The sequence below is a fragment of the Aspergillus affinis genome, assembly GCF_023601865.1.
Source record: "Aspergillus affinis strain CMG 70 chromosome Unknown NODE_9_length_501208_cov_87_169129, whole genome shotgun sequence".
NCBI lineage: Eukaryota > Fungi > Ascomycota > Eurotiomycetes > Eurotiales > Aspergillaceae > Aspergillus > Aspergillus affinis.
The window spans coordinates 219,352-239,940 of record NW_026515790.1 but is presented as its reverse complement, the minus strand read 5'-3'; the positions used below and the strand labels follow the sequence as shown (position 1 = coordinate 239,940).

Here is a 20,589-nt window from a genome sequence, read left to right as displayed (position 1 = left end):
TAGATGTCCTGATTCCCCTTCATGAACCAAATCATCTAGTACTTCAAGCAAACCATTCACTGTAAACCAAAATGGTCCATCTATCAAGAGTCAGAAAAGGCAAACAAGTCCGACGTCAGGATGCCCAGGAGTCCGGTGACAGCTCGGCCGCTCCGTACGTCTACGCGACGCATTATGCCGCAGAGGAGCTGCCTGAGCATGAGCTTGCAGAGCAAGAGATGCCAGCTGCTGTGGTGAAACGCATGATTCAGGATGAGTTGAGTCTGGATGGGAACCCACTGCTCAAGTAGGCATTCATTTTGTCCTCATTTCGGAAAAAGCTAGGATATTGACTGTAGCAGTCTAGCTAGTTTTGTCACTACCTATATGGTATACTGCGCTTACCTTGAAGATCCGAGATCGAAGCATGCTAATCCGAAGACATCGAATAGGAAGACGAAGTCGAAGACCTGATGACCGACGCCATGAGTAAAAACTTCATTGATTATGAACAATATCCCCAGACTGCGCATATCCAGAACCGCTGCGTGAACATGATCGCTGGACTGCTACATGCACCCACTAATAATGACGAAGAAAGTGATCTGGACTCGCTCGGTACATCAACGGTCGGATCATCCGAGGCCATCATGCTGGGAATGTTGGCTATGAAGAAACGATGGCAGAACCGACGCAAAGCAGAGGGAAAAGATTGGACAAGGCCGAATATTGTTATGAATAGCGCAGTCCAGGTTTGTTGGGAGAAGGCAGCAAGATATTTCGACGTCGAGGAAAAATATGTCTACTGTACGGATACTAGATACGTAATTGATCCGCAGACAGCGGTGGATTTGGTCGATGAGAATACCGTCGGAATTTGTGCAATCGTCGGCACGACGTATACGGGCCAGTATGAGGATGTCAAGGCCATTAATGATCTATTAACGGAGCGAAACATCGACTGTCCAATCCACGTGGATGCGGCGAGTGGTGGATTTGTGGCGCCGTTCATCAATCCATCCATGATTTGGGATTTTCAGTTGGAAAAGGTGGTTTCGATCAATGTGTCCGGGCATAAATATGGGCTGGTATGACGTCTGACGCCCTGCCTTTGCTTTGTCTGACGGACTCAACAGGTGTATCCCGGCGTGGGCTGGGTATTCTGGCGAGGGCCTGAATATCTTCCCAAAGAGTTGATTTTCAACATCAACTACCTCGGATCTGACCAAGCCAGCTTCACCTTGAACTTCTCCAAGGGAGCCTCGCACATCATCGGACAATACTATCAGCTGCTGCGGCTGGGCCGGCACGGATATAAATCCATCATGTCGAATCTGACGCGGACAGCCGACTATCTAGCTGACGAACTCGAGAAACTCGGCTTCGTCATCATGAGCGAAAAAGGGGGCCGAGGGCTTCCACTTGTTGCATTCCGATTTCCCGAAGATGAGAACCGACTGTACGACGAGTTTGCCCTAGCTCATTCGCTTCGTCGGAGAGGATGGGTCATCCCAGCATATACTATGGCACCACACAGCAACCAGCTCAAGATGATGCGGATCGTCCTGCGCGAGGATTTCAGCCTCCACCGATGTAACCTGTTGATTAAGGATTTCAAAATGGCCATCAAGGGATTGGACGAGATGGATGAGTCAATGATCGATCGGATTAGCAAGTAAGTTGTTGCCTTCTAATTCGTGTATCAGTGGAAACTAAAAAACGCAGATACATCCAGATGCACGGAGCCAAGATGCCACATAGCAAGGTCTATGCAAACGAGCAACATTCGCTGCAAGGGAAGACCGGAAAATCTCATCCCGTCTGTTAGTCAGAAAGTTAGTGATTTCTCTGTAAATGCATTGATTGCGCTGTCTAGGTTTAGCAGGCCTGTAGTCAGGCATGTACGAAGAATGAATGACAATTATCTCGTGTGAGCCTTTGTTGAACTAGCCTGACGCAGGTGTCGTATGCACAGTCGATGTATACCCGTCTCCACTGCTCCTCCCTTACGCACTCTATTTTCCCGCGTCCATTGGTCATAGTGCGAACCTAGACGATCATCTCGGCAAATGTCGGTAAGTCGCGTATGTCTAGTTTCCTCCGTGCGTAGTACTCATGCTAGGTGGGAAGCATTTTTCTCCACTGCCTGGATGCACTTTTTCGGGGTGTTCATGTCAAAGCGCTTTGTTGATCCCTGTCGGGATGTAGTCGTGGGCGTAGCGCTCGCCGAGAAACTTCCAAGAAGTTCGTCAGTAGACAAATGTAAAGCATCCGCCGGGATGCTGGGCCATTATTGTTATTTCTATTCATTCCCAAAATAGTCCAGCGCCTTCAGACTCCATGGGTTCATATTCACGGAAGCCAGAGCCGACCACCCCCCAACGGGAACTTTACCAATGACCGCACGCACGGTTATACGTTAATGATGCATGCATATATACGTTCTCGCAAAAAGAGCCCACACTGTATGATTATGAGATAAACGCTATTGCCTGGTTCATGCGAGGTCCGCGAGAAATAGGCAATCCCATGACTGGATCCCGAAAGCTGCGCATGCGTCGAAGACCCGTTCGCATCTGATCTATCCAATCCTCCCGTGTGACAGCAGGATCAACAACAATAATTTCTCTTCGCGATGCAGTAGCTGCAACTCTGAGCTTTCAATAATGCACGCCACGCAGAGAACTGTCAGTGCTGTGCGCTCCGCATTGAGCCTGAATTGGCTGGTCAATGCGGTACATAAGTTCTGTGACCAACGAACTCCTTGTCGAGGCGGATGCGCCTAGAAAACGGCGTTACTGGGCAAATATGCCTGAAATGTGAGGAGGGACTGACTTGTGCAACACGTCGTGCCAACAAGAATGACACAATAGGATTCTATTGATGCCTAGAGTGAACTATAGGAGTTTGTGGGCTCGGCGGTTGACCGCTACGAGCATCCTCGCAGAATATTGAACGCCGGGCATTTAAATGTCCCGGAGGGGAAATAAACGCAAATTTAAATTCAAATCTACTGCCCTCTTTTGTATATCGTTCGGTTATGGCGTGTTCCGTATGGAGTCGAGAACAGATCATATTCCCGAGGGATGATTCAGTGTTATCTTTATGGATTCGGAAAATGAATGGCATGTTCCTTTCTGAGAACGGAATCGTATATTATTTTGGCAGCCCGCTGGTTCGGTTCCCTGTTTTGAGGATTATTGTGAAACTTGCTTGTTCCCAATCCTCCCAGCCGGACGTAACAGGATGCTATTGTTCTCCTTGCTGGCCTTATTGGCATGTGTCTGCCACGCGCAGGCCAAGGGTGTCTTTGCCCATTTCATGGTAAGTCCAATCTTTGATCTGACTTCCCTCATTTATGGCACAAGGCTCATAGACCACTAGCTAGGAAACAGCGACAACTACACAAAAGATGACTGGCGACAAGACATCACCGCCGCCAAAGCAGCCCACCTAGACGCCTTCGCTCTGAACACGGGCTGGCTTGCCAACACCAAACAGCTCCTCGACGACGCATTCTCAATTGCCGACGAGGTCGACTTCAAACTGTTTCTCTCCCTTGACTACTCCGGCGCCGGCCACTGGCCGTCAGACCAAGTCGTCAACGTCTTGAAGACCTACACCAACAAGACCGCCTACTACCTACACCGCGATGATAAGCCGCTCGTCACGACGTTCGAAGGCGCCCAAGCCGCCAACGACTGGCAGGGCATCAAACGCAAGGTCGACTGCGTCTTTATCCCGGACTGGTCGTCCCTCCAACCTGGTGTCGCAATGGGGCGGGCTGCAGTCGACGGCCTGATGAGCTGGAGCGCCTGGCCCGAGGGCACACACAATAGCAACACTACGCAGGATAAGAAATATATGGACGCGTTGAATGGCAAGCCGTACATCATGCCTGTGTCGCCGTGGTTCTACACCAATATGAAACGCTACGATAAGAACTGGGTGTGGCGGGGCGATGACGTCTGGTATAAACGGTGGCAAGACGTGCTGGAGGTTGACCCGGAGTACGTGGAGATCATCTCGTGGAATGACTACGGCGAGTCTCATTACATCGGGCCGATCCATGAGCGAAGTCTGAATGTCTTCGATGATGCCGAGGCGCCGTTCGACTATGCCAAGGGCATGCCGCATGACGGGTGGCGGGCCTTCCTGCCGTACGTGATCGAACAATATAAGAATCCCGGGCGAGACGCCAAGATCCAGGACGAGGGCATCGTTTCGTGGTATCGCCTGAATCCGTCGGGGGCGTGCTCTGATGGCAAGACGACGGGGAACACGGAAACCCAGGCGCAGAAGATATACAAGCCTGGGGAGGTCCTACAGGATAAGATCTTTTACTCGGCGCTGTTGGAGTCGCCGGCCGATATTACGGTCAGCATTGGTGGCAAAAACAAGACGGCGACGTGGGCTGATAAGCCAGATGGGAACAAGGGGATCTATCACGGAAGTATCGACACTGATAAAGAATTGGGTGACGTTGTGGTGACGCTGTCAAGGGACAAACAGTTTCTGGCGCAGATGAAGGGAAAAAGCATTACAGACAAGTGCGAGAACAACATGACGAACTGGAACGCGTGGGTTGGCAACGCTACCTCAACTGGAGAACTGGCCGCGAAACACTCATCGTCCTCCGGTGACGATAAGGATTCGTCGTCGACGCGGGTAGCTGTGGGGGGACTGCTCCAGGCGGCGGTGCTTGGGATGGCGTTCTTCAATCTGGCATAATTCATGACGAGATGATGAGCGAAGGGATCTATCGGGCGAAATTTAGGTGTCAAAAAGAATACAGGGATAAGACTTCAAGCGTATTTTCTATAGATCACATCATAATATCTAATACTAGAGCCAATTTAGATTCCCATCAGTATCCTCCGCTAGTATTGTGTGATAGCAAAGGTTGACGATCTAGACTCTGTCCATGTAGGGCTGTGGGAACGATCCGAAGATCCCATCCAACTGCCAATAACGAGCGCCGGAAAAGCGACGACACACGTCGTTCCACACGGCAGTGTCGTAGGAACCGCTCGGGAGGAGTCGATTCGCAAGTGGTGGGTCCTCCGTGCCAATTCCACTCGGAAGACGCGGTTGTGCTTGTGCACGTCCACTCGACGGTCTTCACAGTAGACTTCTCGGAGTTGCCTACAGAACCACTGGTTACTCGATCATGATAATTGGTGGGTAGAATAATCAAGGTTTGTGCGGTGGTTCGAGCTCGACACAAAGAGTCTACCAGTGTGATAATAATAAATAAATAAATATATAAACATTGGCCAAGAGGTTAGTTAGATCCAGTCGTCGGCCTTCGAGTAGGGCTTCCCCCAACACGTGCCGCGATTGAGGGTATACGGCTTACGCTGTAGAGCCTCGCCGAGAGTTACCGGGCCCACGGTTCTGGGACAAGCCACTAACCATCAGGCAGCCAAGGCGATTAATGGGGAGGAGTGAACTTGTCCTGAAGACTCCTGTGAGATCAGAGTGAGATCAAGGCGTGATAGGACTCGATTCGATTTTCGGTGCCGAGAATCAGCCAGGGAAGATAGGAACAAAAACAACAACAAAGAGATGATAACACGATATGAACGGTCATTCCGTCAGATTGCAATCATGATTCAGCTATCATCCAATGAAAATATCGGGTCGGAGCATGCACGAACCACCCGCGTGAACGGTTCGCAGTCGATGACACCACAACTCTAACTTTTTCTGCAGTTATCTCCTTGCCACTGACGGTGAGTCCGGGGGATTTCCCTCCGTTGTGTCTAGACCGACGCCACGGCCAGCCAGAGGAGAAGCTCTTCCACGTTTCTTTATCGGGGCCGAGCAGCCGTTCGTGGCGAAAAGTCTGGACTCTTCTTTGGTTTCGGTCCGAGTGGGTCTCAGGAATCGTTAGCAAGGAAAACTTGGGATCTAGACCGGCGCAGGTGGGAGTCATCGCAGGAAGCTTTGTCCATGTCAGGATCTTTTAAAAGCGCATGCTTTCTACCCCTGTTCTTCAGGGCAATAGAATTCCAATTACTACCTGGATCAACTCAAACTACAAAGTCTTTCTTGCATTGCATTCCATTGTCCCATCCTCAAAGCAAAAATAAACGTTCCCTCTACACACTCGACCCTACCACCATGTCCAGGTCTTCTGAGACCTCCTTCTCCGGCCCTGCCGCCAAGATGATGCGTCAATCCTCTCGCCCCAACTCTCGCCTTCCTCCTCTCGCGCATCGCTCCTCTTCGCCTCTATCATGCCGCATGGTCATTCTATCCCGTGATAAACTCCAACATGAAACCTCCGCCCGCAGCCCCGATCTCCGACGCTGCTTGGCCCACGATCGAGTGCTCCGTCGATCCGTCGAGATCGCCCAAAAAGACATGAAGAAGGCGATTGCGGCGCTGCACATCGACGATAGTGACAGTGAGGAGGAGTTCGATCCTGGCGCCGAAACTGCCCCTGTGACGATCATCCGCGACCAGATTGCCAATGCCGTGAAGTCGATGGTTCGACGACGATCGCCCGAGCGTGCCTCTGAGAAAAGTCGCTCGAAACCCGAGCTGGCTCGTGTATCGTCCAACAGCAGCAGCAAATCGTCCAGCTCGACTACCACACTCAGCAAAGTCCCTTCGTTCTCTTCCGTATCGCGCAGGTATGCTGTGCGGCTGGGACTCGGTCGTCGATTGTGTTCGCCTTCGCCTGCGATACAGCCAATGGTAGGCTGACTAGTTTGATTCGGTCGGCCTCGCTCTTCTACATTTTATACTTCTTGTTTTATACGTTGGGATAGAATCTGTGGCTAGATTTATAGACAGATATATTGGTGAACAGAACGGGAATTGGGTGGAATTGGTGTTTGGACTTACGGATTATGATAGGACGTTACAACGAACTTGTATATAACTTTTGTGCGATTTAGCGGACTCTCTTATTTTTTGCTCATACTCAAGCGTTTCAGAATATTTACACATTTTTCACATCCCATATACTTGGTACCTCTTGGTCCTAGAAGCAAACTATAGTAGCGATACAGGCGAGAATGCCCATAGTTTTGGTATCCGTACTTCTCGGGCCGACCATCTCATCAATTCAATTAATTTTAGCATTACATTTTTCATCCAGCCTAGGCTAGAAATTTCTCGAACAGATAGTAGATCCTTCGGCTGTTTGGTTTTTCCTATCTCCCTTGACTCTAAATCGCTCTATTTTTAGGCCCCGCAAAACTATCGGAAACAGATTGAGTAACTAAGTGGGCACGTTTGTGCGTTGTCTCTGAGCTAAAAGCCTGAAATCCTGGATTTCGCATCGCTGCCCTGATCTCCAGCCTCATGATCAAACTAGCACCTTGGGAGTAGTTCGTCCTAGTTGCTTAGCGATGTTGATAAACCGGTTCTTGATGTTGAGTTTGGACTAGCTAATCAATGTCTTGACTAAAGAAATGACGTGATTTACATAATATCATTTACAATCCAACAGACCAAAAACGCAATATCTTTTTTTGTTTTTTTTTTTTTTTTTGCCTCTGCGAGTAGTGCGTTCTCATCGTCGAGTCGAGGAGCGAAGCACGCCTATTCCTTCATCATGCGATTCAGCGTCTTGTCGAGCAATCCATCATATCATGTCAATTCCCCTTTCTTCTAGGCTCGAGCGATCCACTGCGTCGCGGGAATGCGCGTGAACCCTGATATAAGGCCGCAGGCAGGCTTGCCACATCTTCAATGCCTACACCCACTTCAGTAACTTGTTCCTGGATCGTCGAACTTGATCCCGGCTGTTCGTATTGAATTTATTATCAACCTCCGCCCGTAGTTATTGCGACAGTTACTGAATTAAAGCGAAGTCCTTGCTGCCACTATTGCATTTCAAATACCATCCACCGACATCAGGGCAAGGCTCTCCCTCACATATCCGTTTGTAAGGACGCTTTGAAACTCCAAGATGAGGTCCTAGAACTCTTTCATGAGCTCTAGGGTTGGGGGCCTGATGCGCCCGGCCTCGACAGGGCGATTGATGCAACACCCCAAGCTGATCCGTAGCATTGGTCAGAAGGCACTCAGTGGCCCATTTGGAAAGTCCGGCATCCATTTTCATCGGATGTGCGCGTTCCACCTCTAGAGCTTGTTGTCAGTTCGTCGTTGAAGAGCAAATAGATTGAGACGCGACGGTGCTGTGCGAGACGAACCAGCGTCATGGTGCTGCGTATCTGTCCCCGAACGACCATTTAGCTCCGCAATGCTCGTCCAAGATCATTCCATGAGTGAACCTCCAGTATGAAATACAAAGGGACTAATGACAGTGATTTCATCCTCAGAGACAAACGCATGAGCCAGCTCCAAAAAATTTTTTATCAGTGGTTTCGCTCCCCGATGGGAGAATAACGCTTTCTGGGAACGGGACTCAAATGCAATGGATTTATCTTCACAGCCCTCAATCAGCAATGCGCGGTCAAAGGGAGATTTGCCGAGTACCCAATCCTGTCGCGTTGCCTTGATGCCATCAAACATATATCTATAGGTTGTTTATGCTTGTCAATCCATTAGGACATGGAATATCAGGCTGTGTATGGGCTGTTGATCGAGGCATGCTCAATTCAATGAGCATCACGTCACATGAACTTGTGAATAGGCATTTGCTATCCGAGTCTTTCTATCTACGAGGTCCAGAACGCGCGGGAAGGACTGCGAAAAAATGGTAAATACTGAGCCGGATGGGTAAAGAACTCATTATGAAGCACACCGTGCTCAGGCCACCCGTGTCCGTACCGTGAGCAAAACATACCCACAACACGGCCATGCAAAAGCTAAACGGCCTCGTTCGGTTCCTCTGACAGATGGGCCTGACCTGGACAGTCAGTGAGGGAGACAGCCAGCGCTGCACGGATTGGCGGGTTTTTGTCGGGGCTGGTGTGCCATCTCAAGTTGCTTCGGAACAATAAGGAAGCTATCGACATCCAGATAGATGTGATGATATCTGATAACGAGGTTTTGGGGATTATTAGGGCCAGAAAAAGGTGGGCATGAGCGACGCCCTCATGAGCAAGATCGTTAACATGACGAACATGCACATAACTAGCCGTGTCTCACCGACATGGCATCATCAATGTGCACGACTTCTAGCTGGAATCGTTGAATTGACTCAATGGCCTGGCATGGATCGCTGGACCTGTTATTTCCCGGTATGAAGCATGTTTGCAATGCCTTGTGTCTCATCGCTAGTTGGCTAATCGATGTTGGACAGTCTTCTAGTCGAGGTGCTTGAACAAGGTTGAACAGCATAGTAAATTTATGCGTTATCTTGTCTTCCGTGAAATCTTTAAAAAACAAGTAGCGCCCCTGGACAAATGGACGTCCCCCAGACTTCTCGAAGTCGGTACTGGAAGCTCGCCGAAGATAGCCCTCAAAAATACTGACTGGAATAGATTCGAGATGGTCTTTAGTGGATGGTGGTGGGGTGTCCGATCCAAGACACCCAGGGTCAGTGGATTCTGCAAAGCCAGAGGGATCATTCAATAAACAGTTGCTTAAAATTTGAGATCTTCTTGGTGGTATGGTTTCAGGATTGATAGGACTTGTATCAGATTCCGAGAGTGGCAGGTTTTAGTTGAGATCGAGCTTCTTCAGCAGTCACTCACTAGCCTTCTCGATTAGCTGGGCAATTGAAGAACAATGGGGAGGCTGAAGTAGGGCATATCGAAACCAAGCCCATGTGCAGAGATCAACAGCGATCAAGGAGTCGAACCTGAGCTTCATGAGGATGGAGTCTGAGGGTGGACTCTTCGGTAGGAATCTGCAACTCGCGGAGCCCCTTAGCTATGAAAGCAAGCTCAATGACCTCTAATGCATGTTTCATTGTATTGATTACGTCAATATATAAGATTTGATGTCAATTATACCAGCTGTCAATGCAATCCCGGTAGATGCTTGGTTGAAATAGTTGATGTGATGTCACGCTTTAGGATTGTTGGTCCATATGATTTCCAGGTGCTCCAGAGAGAACATACGATAGCCCTTCGTATACCCGGCAGCTTGAAGCTGGGCTCGAACACCTAAGAAGTGCCGGTCTCACTGTGGATATACGTGACGATAGTGAGCCTTGTTGTCCTATGGTTGCCCCTGCAGGCCGTGAGTCCGACTCTGTCGATGGATCCGACCATAGAACTAAATGACGGAACAAGCTCTTGGACTCAGAACGGATTCCATGGCCATTTTAAGGGCAGGTAAGAATCAGAAGTTGAAGTCTCCATAAGGAGTTGTGAGCCTATGTTCCACTATTGTAGGATCTCTCCACTTAATGCCATTTGGGCCTAGAGATCTCGAGTCTCTCCACTGCCCCAACAGACTAACATAAAGACAGCACTTCAATGGAAGCAGGACATCTATTTACAAATACCGCCTGATATTGCGTCTACCCCGAATAGCGTCTATATCGCACCTATGTGACTGTCTTGTTTTTTGAGGTTTTATGAGAGGGGCTTCTATTTCATAAGCACTCTGCAGGTGCTATGACCCAATCTAGCCATCTTGACGACGACCTGCTACTTCCAAACGCATTTTAAACTAGTCTAAACTACTTGACCGTCCCTATCTATCGTTTCCCACAGAAAATGTGATTCAATTCAGGCGCGTTTTCTCAAAAGAGCAAACCTTGAGCCGTACGATATGGATAATTCCATAGGGTCTCAACTCAAACGGCCGCATCGAGCTCAAAGAGTCAATTACCTTGCTCTTAATGATGGTATCGATGAAGAGGTTCCTCTAGAAGACCGCATCATCGAAATACCTTCGAAGAAAATCCGCAGTAGCGTTGAACCTATTGCCCCAGATAACTCTGCAAGCCAATTAATCCCGGCTCGAAGTCCGCTTTCAGTTACCTACCAACAAAACGAACAAACTGATAATTGTTTACCTGATACAGTTAGTATCTTTTTTGAACCGGGCCTTTCTGCTCGAAGAAGGCCGCAGAATCAGTCTCTCTAGGCGCAATTCGATTCCTTTCCGCTCCCAGGAAAGATATGGCATCCAAAAAGGGGCAAAGAGTCAATTAAAGATCGGGAAATACGCTGCAAACGATACAATTAAAAAATGACTGATTCTGTACGAGCGATATTAACCTCGAACATAATGTTTTATCTCTCGAAACATGGCAACATTTTAGCTGGCTCAGATAGCAGTTTAGATGAAGGCCGAAGCAGTATTCAACAGCTATATATTATTAGCTTCTTTCAGAAACGCGCGGAAGAAAAGAGAGCAAAAACGCTAGAGCAAAATCTAGTCCAGTGAATAGTTACAGATGATATAGCATTTAGCGCTATAGAATTGCCTTTATTTTAACAAATTTTTTAAGACTTGAATATTTCGCTCCCTTTCACGTCTCGTATTACAATGGCTCGTCGAATCGATTCTGAATTTGATATTTGGCGTGAGCGGTTGATCGAAGAATTAAAATAAATGTATCAAACGATCTCTCTCTCATTAGATGCCTGGACTAGCAAGAATTTAAAGGCTATGCTAAGAGTCATCGGCCATTGGTTAACGGCAGATTTCCAATATCAAGAACGGGTTCTTGAATTTACTGAAATCTATAGCGTTTACAGCGGAAAGAATATAGCAGAAATTATCTTGGCCTTTCTGATAGAACTTTAACTTGAAAATAAGATTTTTGCTATTACTGCAGACAATGTTACGAACAATAAACGTTTACTGTCGGAATTGTATCTCAATCTTAACGAGCGTAATAAAAATCTCTTACGTTTCCGCGGAACAGATAGATATATCCGCTGTACAGCTCATATACTCAATCTGATTGTTAGTGATATACTTTCTACATTAAAAACAGGGGATCATATATCAGCGACTAAAACTTGCAATCTTATACAAGAAAACAAAGATATTGGAGTCTAGTCCGCGTTAGCTCGACTTCGAATTATAGCACTTTAGGTCGCACAGACTCTACAGCGGAAGCAGCAGTGAAAGATTATCTACTGAAACAATAGACTGAAAGATAAATTTATTGAATATAACGTGGAAACACGTTAGAATTCAATATATCGAATGTTTCGAGATACAATTAACGCCAAACAACAGATCAAAAAATGGACTGAATATCAGCCATATTTTCCGCCTTTCACTACTGAGGATTGGGCTCGTCTTCAACAGATCGAAAGTTTTCTAGCGAGATTCGAGGAATTTACCCTTACAGTTTCTAAACGTGAACTATAGATTACCTTAGCAATTCCTATCTACTATAAGTTATACGATCTATTATATGATACTGCATCTAGGGAAAGAGAATTTTCGGATCTTTATCTAGAGATATCTGTAGCTGCGGCTGCAGGACTAAAAAAGTTCCAGAAATACTACGACCTTATGGATGGACAAGATACCTATTACGTTGCACTAGTACTTGATCTGCGATTTAAAACGCTCTTGCTGGATACAGACCTAGGGAAAGTTAGAACTCCTAATGTTATCGCGTATATTAAAGAACTCTTGCATGAGTAATATCCCTTACTGACAGACTCGTCGATAATGCTCTCTGTGGAACAACCGACAGTGAAAAGGAGTATAGAGGCTCGTGTACTCCAAAGATTATAACCTAAAAAGAGATATTTATCTGACATTAACCGATACTTTGAGGATGATATTGTGGCGATAGATACAACAGTCTTACAGAGCAGGAATTGGCTTTTATCGTAATGGAACGCTCACTCTAACGAATATCCCCGGCTCGCTGCTGCTGCGCGAGATTTCCTAGCTATTCCTGTATCTGCAGTGTCAGTGGAGAGACTTTTCAACAAGGGGCGAGATTTACTGGGTATCAGGAGAAACAGTCTGAACGGGGAGATCATGCGGCGGTTAATATTGTTGCGAGATATATATATTGCCGAGAACTAGTAATACGTGATTTTTACGAATAATTTACGAATAAGGCACATTTTATTCGTACGAATATTACCTAAGGAGCGAGGACTGGTTTATTCGTATTCGTAAAGTCATTATTCGTGTGCAGCCCTAATTTTAACCTCTTGGGAGAGCACAATTCGGAGGATTCTAAGGTGCCTGGTAAAGGATATCTCCGAATCTAAGGTATTGTCCGCGACATCCTCTCAGGGATAAAATGTGGAGATCACAAATCTGCTATTGAAGCTTGTGATCTCTTGCAGGGAAATAAGAAAATCGAACGACAGTCCGTTTTAGCCCAGATTCGAATTACAGTTCTCTGGATCTTAAGAATACCTTAACGACGACGGCAATGGAAAGTGACTTGCCAAGCAAATAGCTTGAATAATAAGTTTATCTAATACGATGTGAAAACTCGCTAGAACTCTACATACCGTATGGTTCAGGGAGCCTTGCAAGCCAAAATACAGATCCGGAAATGGATAGAGTATCAGAACCAGTTTCTGCCCTTTTCAGCTGATAATTGGTTGCAGTTATAACAGCTCAAAATGATCCTCTCTAAGTTCGATGAGTTCACTCAACTGGTTTCCCGGCGATAATCTCAGATCAGTCTAGCTATTTCTATCTATTACGAATTGAACGATATGCTCGAAGATACTGCTTCTGCACAAGGTAACTTTTTCGGGCTTAACTCTGAAATTATGTCTGCTATCTCCGCGGGAATAAAGAAATACAAGAAATATTGTGAACTGATGGACGCCCAAGATGTTTATTATATAGCTTTTGTCCTTGATCCACGTTTTTAAACCCCTCTTTTTGGATAAGGAGCTTGGGCCAGTGACAGCACCAAAAGTGATTTAATCTATTAAGGATACTTTGCATAAGCAATTTCTATCAAAACTGTCACTGGAGCAATCAATATCTAAACTTAATCAGGATAACAAGCGGCAAAGCCTAGAGGCTCGTGTCCTGCAAAAACTGCAACTAAAAGTGATTTAACGTTCAGATATTGACCGCTACTTCGAGGAAGTTGTGGTAACGGTTGATAAATCTATAACAAAAAATGAAAATTGGTTATTTGCCTAGTGGAGGACGCACAATGATGAATATCCGCGGATAGCAGCTGCAGCCAGGAATTATCTTGCTATCCCGGCAGCTGAAGTCGTAGTAGAACGATTGTTTAGCTGTGGTAGGGATCTGTTAGGGGTACGTTAGCATTCTATAAAAGGTGAGACAATGCGGAAGGTGATACTGTTGAGGGATGTATATAGTTTAGAGAATACTAATTGAAAATTTGTAGAGCGTCTTGCTTGTATTTCCCAACAAGCTGCAGCTCTGACCTAACGGGGTCTAATAATATATGCCTCTACGGATTATTTTTCGCGATGCACAAAATATAGAGTGAAATCTCGTCCTTACTACGTGACCAAAATTACGAATATTTGCGGCGAATATAAGAATCATTCGCATTCGCATTCGTAGAGCAAAATGGCTGCGAATGCGAATTGCGAATATACGTAACGAATACGAATATATTCGTTATTCGTGCCGAGCCCTAGACCAGGTTCAGATTCCCGCGGCTACTACTAAAGAACTAGATTGGGTTTGTTAAAAATTGTTCCACAATGGTACTTTACTACGTTCTGACCTTACTCGCAGTTTATTAAGTACATCTTGGTCGACGAAGGATGGCTGGTATACATGCCAGATAGAGATCGCTGTGGTCCTGCCGAGCGGAGTTGCCCCCAGGCCCTTCCAATGTAAGGCCAAGATGCCTCTCCAGGACCACTCCAGCCTACGCTAGAGGCAAATGCACTCACAAGTAAGACTTTTTAATAATCTCAATCTTGTTTTGCGCCGTCTTCACCTGAAAATGGATCGGACCCTTTTTTCAACATAATTGCCAGATTCTTAAGACATTGTTTGCCTCTGATCAAGCTGAGATTACTTTGTTTTGTCTGGAAAGAGCCCTGTGTTAGTGTAAATTTATGACCTGATTGTTAGCACGAATACCCAGTACTCCCAGCTCGCACTTTTTGTCGAGCGAAAAGCATTTTAAGGATGTATGTATGAGGCAGAAGCTTATATTCAAATCCTTGATGACACTCATACCGCTCGTATATTATCATCGTAATATACGCACCGCCACATACAACGTGATAACCATAGTATTCAAAAACCCTCTGTAATATACGGTACCGTTGAAACAGCCTCGAGATCGAAGCTGTGCCGTCCAATTTACTTACCAGTCCTTTTGTTTATGGCCCCTGTTAAAATGTGCAACAACTCATGAACGAAAGGGAGTACCTTGCTGGACTTGAATCCCTTTGGACAGCTGTGACGACAAAGATGGAATGTTTTAAAGAACATGTTGAGCAGGTTGAGCAGCGCAGAGTTGATCGCCCGAAGGAAAATGAGGGCGACGTTCTTCGGATTGGTGGTGTAGTACTATGCGCAACACTTAGTTTACCATTGCAGTGCGTGATGAACAGGTCGAGATTGAATCGGTAAGGTGAGTCTATGTTCATTATGGCGATACACATAGACGAACCTAGGTAGAAGACAGCATCCTCGAAAGGTTCATCAGAGAAGCTTACAAGAACCAATTGTGCTCCTCATGGCAGACTGGGGCTTAACAAGTTTACTGCCCCGAGGGACATTTACCCGGGAAGAAGGCCCATACCAGTCGACCATTGATCTTGTCCTCGCATCGACGGATCTGAGTAGGCGGGAAGGTTATCCGGGATCGACTTACCTGGCTTGATGCCACGGTTACCCATGACGGTGCCCTAGTAGCCACCGCCACGATCAAATGGTGGACGACGGAGGGGTTCGGGATGCCAACCAACGTTGAGCTTGCCGAGTTACGGAGTACCCGGTTGATTTTAACTAGGCTGTTGCCAGAAACTGGGTTTTACTTTCGGATGACTGACCTCTATCTATTTAGAGCTGGTGTATGTGCAGTGAACTGAGGACAGTGAACACCTAATCTGCTCGATCTCAACTAACTCAAACCGCCCACACAACACGTAGAGAATTGCCCTGTACTTCAGCGCACGAGAAATCTCTCATGCAACACATTATGTAATGGAGAGTCGCACTCATCAGCGTCCCATGTAAGTGGAGCTCGGTTTCGCTTAAGACGAAGATCCCTTGTGCTTCGCCGGTAGCTGGAGGCACCGGTCAGAAGGCATTTTGTAAGGTGCAATCCCGCGTCGATAGTGCTGATGGGGAGTGTCTGCTCTAGCGAGTGATATCGTCAAAAATTATTTGATAGTCTTCTGTGCGGTTAGGGCATGTATGGACCAAGTTTGTACTTTGGCGGTTGCTGATTCGAGGGCCTGAGCTGATGTCAGGCAAGTACAAATTTGTCACTAATTAGTGTCTAGGTAGATAGCATCATAATTTCAGAATGCCGAAAGCTATTGGTATCGCACTTGAGGTGCTAACGATCATATCTAGAAGGATTTAGATGGGAATACTTGGGTAGTAGGAAATTACCGGGATCTTATTTGTTTATCTCATTCCTCGGGCTTTTCGCGGCCATAGCCTGCATGTAGCCCCAAGAAGAACTCCTCTCGTTCCAATGCAGAAATTTACTTCTTCTAGGCAGGAAATATCTCCATCATCTTCTTGGCAACTACTCGTGATTTCGATGAAGGATTACTGCCCAAGCGCAAGCGTAGATCCGAGTCATCTCAACGAGGAAAAGACAAGGATTTCCGAGCCCCAGAGCCACGAGTTCAGCCATCACTCAAGGTGAGTTGCCCGACACCAGCCATGCAGGCCATCCGCTAACCACATGTCTCTCAGCCCACCAATCCTCCTGCTCAAGACGTGAAAGCAGCATCGACTTTTGAGCTGTTCAAGCCTTTGACTCAAGAGCTGGAGCGGCTGGATGAGAAGGACCCCGTTCTGGCTGCACAGGTAGTGCGCCTTGTGGCCGTCTAACGGCGCATGTGGGACGCCCACGTCACAAAGCACGCCGACAGTCAATAGCTAGAAAAGGAGAATCGCTAACTAGAGTCCAAGAACGCATCTCTCGGGAAAGAGAAGCGGAACATGGAGTCGAAGAACACATCTCTCGAGAAGGGGAACACGAGGGTCACTGCGCCCAAGCAACCTAGTGGAACTAAAGAATGAAAGAACGCGAGTGGTCTGGCCCGACCTGTTTACCACCTTCTCAGCAGACCCAGACCCCAAACATGCCAGTTGCTCTGACAGTACAAGAACCTTCATTCCACAACAGTTGTCAGTCCAAGTCGCTTAACTCTAACGACCAGTCCATGCATGAGGCCATGTACTATTCAACTACGTCTGAGCATTTGAGCTGCTCTACACCCTACCCAGATATTCAAACTGGGACCTTCTGCACTCCGGCACCAACCAAAACATCGACTATGGCTGGGATAATCGGTTTAGAACCTTCCGTCGAAATGCCCTTGCCGTACTCTAAGAGTCATTCTGGATCGGGGAGTCCTTCGCCTCAGGAACTCTCTAATCCCATGAAATACCACTTCTCTCCAGGAGAAACCCTCTGTCAGCCCACAGTATATTACAATTCATCAAGCTTTTTCTTATTCTTTGGTGATGCCTGATTATCTCCCCGAGAGTCGAGGTCGTGCTTCTTGACTATCGGGAAGCCGAAGAGGAAGAAAATTCCGATTTACGTCGGTTTCAGTAAGGACTTTTCCTGGAAGTAATCTGGAAGAAGATGTATCTAGAATCGGGAAGGACAGCGGCGTTGTGCTGACTGCTTGAAATATGAGATGGAACAATGTGTGTCGAGAAGTGGAAGAATGTTCAGCTACTGAAGGGGTTGTGCGTCAGAAGTTGGATCAATTGGCTCTGGTAATTCTATAATGCTAACGCACAACTTAACTTGAGTGCAATCCTCGAGAAAAGCGCAGATCTTTTCGTTCTCCGCTGCTTTATTTCAACAATGACCCAGCTAGGCTTTAAGCGTCAGTATGGGCTCGTCCCACTACTAAACCAATGGTGGGATGACGTGCAACATCTGCAGAACCTTAGCAATATATCACGGGAAATCTGCGAAGACTTCGGCTTTCAATATCGAAACGACGCCAATACCTCAAAAACGACTCTCCAGGATGCCAGAATTCCCGGAGCCTCGGCCAGTGATAGAGTGGGCTTGGTCATTATAGGTGATAAAGATTTGTCTCATGACGGTGGAAATTCCGGCAATCTAGGCTTGACGTTGGAAATATCGAACAGAAGGCTGCCCATAAAAACGACAACTCTGGCCGTGCTTCAGAGTAATGAGCCACCATCCAGTGCCGTGACCTGGACCTGTCATCACGATGTCCAACACATCTCCGTGAAGGTACACAGCACCCTCTCCTCCGTGTATCTCAACAAGAAGAGCACAAGCCATGTTCCAATCAACAGCATCCAAATCACGTAACTCAGCATTTGTTGCAGACAGTGTCGCGTCTACACCCGTCAACTCTTTTACTTTGGCCTCAAGAAGCCCATCATTGCGCGCGATATCGTGCACTCGAACTTTCTGTTTGTTTTTTGTTTCGCTCGTTCCGTCCAATCCCCCGGCCATGGCCGCAACAAATGGGCTTTGTGGATAGGATTCAGAGTGTAGATGGCGAGATGGTGATATGCTCCCGTTAAATATGCAGTTCCTTGTGCGCTTTTTCCGTATCTCATTGTTTGTTTGTTTTTTGTTTTTTTCCGGTACAGTGTTATTGAAGGATAGAATTGCGGTCCGTTTCAAAAATTGAGTTCCTGTATTATGGAATTAATAGTCATCAAAGCACCCAATTTTTCTTGACATACCGTGAAGAGAAAAGTTTCGCCAGTGATGATTTTGCGTCTGCAAAATTCTCTTCCGTATCTGTGATCTCGTGTTGCAAATTCTGCCAAGCCGAGCATTAAGACATCTTCAATCAACAAGAAGAATTCGATGAAGGGCCTATTTGGGGCAAGAGATAGTTGCGGTGATTAAATGGTGTTAGGTATCCATACGTCATTTCCAGACGAGGCAGGGGAGGTTGAATTTGCCTGTGGTCTTCGACAAGCGGGGATTAGGAGGGTAGGTAACGTGGACCATCACGCCATGACCCAAGAAAACAGAGTATCCCAATTAATAGGTATTGGGGAATTGCTGGAGTTTCCCTCGATCGCAAAGAGCATCTAAGACAACGACCCTTAAAACCCTGCAGAACCTTCCCGGGCTAGTTATCCATTTTCGTGATTTCCATTCTTTCTCGAAGAATAGGAGCAACAACAATGACCGGCCTCCTCACCGCGACCCATTCTGACTGACCAGCCGTAGTTGCGGGATCCACAAACCGAGCCCGACATGGTGCCATCTGCGCTACTGCGGCGAAAAAGGGTCTATCCATACCGCGACTTAAGCCGTTCAGAAATGTCTCACTTCTCTAGTTTAGGACTTGGTCCGGTCGCAACTATCTTTTAGGGTCTAGTATTTTTTTCTTCTTTTCCTCACAAGGCACGACTAGTTTTTTTGGGCCTGTTTTTAGATCTATTTTGATTGAAAAAAAAAAAAAAAAAATTTGCCGCCCGCGGTGTTCTGTTAGCTTTCTACTACTTAGGGTTTATTTTTAACTAATGGGATTCGATAATGATCCCTTGGGCCTGCCTTATCAATTAGCCACTTGCTAGTTTCAGAACAGTATATTGTAACGGTGTTCTCCATGCAGAGTAGTTACTCACCGGTCGGCACCTCCGCAAAAGGGTCAACAATCAACACCAAATTCAAGACGGAGCACTGATACTGATACATCACACAGGGGTTCCGCCAGGGCTGACTGGAGAATTGAAACGCAGAACAACTCCTACCTATTTATCATCCATCGAGTCTCAGCCTCATGACTATCGTCCGATTCGTAGCACAGATAACTAACAACCCATCAGTCGTAAGTCTCAGTTACAGTAGTTAACAAAAGGAGTCCCGGGACCATCTGTGGACCCAACCCTTGTCAAAGGCCGTAAGACTGCAAAGGAACTACGTACAGTACAAGCAAAAGCAAATCCTTCTCACCGGTCGCCCATCCTCCAGAATCGTCCTAGAGCCCGTGGTATCCGTGCGAGGCAGAGTTGATTGTTGGAAAAAACGGAGAAAGAAAGCTCCGTAGGGGAAGGGACTGCCATTTTCTCACCCTTTCCTCCGTGGATCCACCCAGGGAGAATCTCCAGCCCACTTTTGCCTTGCCTTCCAACATCCAATCGCACTAATTCTTCGCTTCGAGTCCTATTATTGGATGATGCGTAGACGCTGGAAAGACCGACGGGGTAGAGAAAAGCTTGGCGGGGAAATCTCGGCGATCATTTTCGATGGATGTTGATGGCTTTGCCTTTGGGGCTGAGGCTCTGAGGAGGAAATCGAAATTGAATGGCTAAATTTACTCGGCGCTTAACCAGTTCAATCTGGTGTAGAGACGGGTTGAAGCTGTTGGTGAAGCGGTGGCGACCGACTGTTCAGACGGCGGGTTACCTATTGGGCGATGGAAGTCGGCTGTTGAGCGGCAGGAAAGGATGGGATGGAGGGTGCCAGCGATGATGATGGGCCGGTCGGAGAATTCCGATTTAGAAGCTGAGGATGCGATGGTCTGAGGAATGTGAAGAAAAGTATGGAGTTTGAATATTGTAAGCTGGTTGAGTGTTATCTTTTGCGCTCATCAATGCAGTATGTACAGCCAGCCAACTCCAAGTAGACAACGAGAACTA

The 20,589-nt window shown here is 46.9% G+C and overlaps 4 protein-coding genes across 4 annotated transcripts; all 4 read left to right on the top strand.

Annotated features, from left to right (window-relative positions):
- Positions 1-71: 71 nt before the first annotated feature.
- Positions 72-4,710, top strand: KD926_011680 (uncharacterized protein; the record flags this gene model as incomplete). Its single annotated transcript, XM_053096198.1, has 8 exons — positions 72-286; positions 339-369; positions 432-1,067; positions 1,116-1,654; positions 1,705-1,802; positions 1,955-2,054; positions 3,225-3,303; positions 3,364-4,710. The coding sequence occupies 8 exons, from the start codon at positions 72-74 to the stop codon at positions 4,708-4,710; spliced, it is 3,045 nt and encodes a 1,014-aa protein (XP_052959691.1).
- A 1,395-nt stretch (positions 4,711-6,105) lies between these two features.
- Positions 6,106-6,693, top strand: KD926_011679 (uncharacterized protein; the record flags this gene model as incomplete). Its single annotated transcript, XM_053096196.1, has 1 exon — positions 6,106-6,693. The coding sequence occupies one exon, from the start codon at positions 6,106-6,108 to the stop codon at positions 6,691-6,693; it is 588 nt and encodes a 195-aa protein (XP_052959690.1).
- An 8,463-nt stretch (positions 6,694-15,156) lies between these two features.
- On the top strand, positions 15,157-16,818 carry KD926_011678 (uncharacterized protein; the record flags this gene model as incomplete). The annotated part of the gene is made up of 6 exons (XM_053096195.1): positions 15,157-15,261; positions 15,333-15,379; positions 15,427-15,590; positions 15,661-15,821; positions 16,477-16,626; positions 16,681-16,818. 6 exons carry the CDS (start codon positions 15,157-15,159, stop codon positions 16,816-16,818), a joined length of 765 nt encoding a protein of 254 aa, XP_052959689.1.
- Positions 16,819-17,809: 991 nt separating this feature from the next.
- KD926_011677 (uncharacterized protein) lies at positions 17,810-18,292 on the top strand (the record flags this gene model as incomplete). The annotated part of the gene is made up of 1 exon (XM_053096194.1): positions 17,810-18,292. One exon carries the CDS (start codon positions 17,810-17,812, stop codon positions 18,290-18,292), a length of 483 nt encoding a protein of 160 aa, XP_052959688.1.
- Between the last annotated feature and the right edge of the window lie 2,297 nt (positions 18,293-20,589).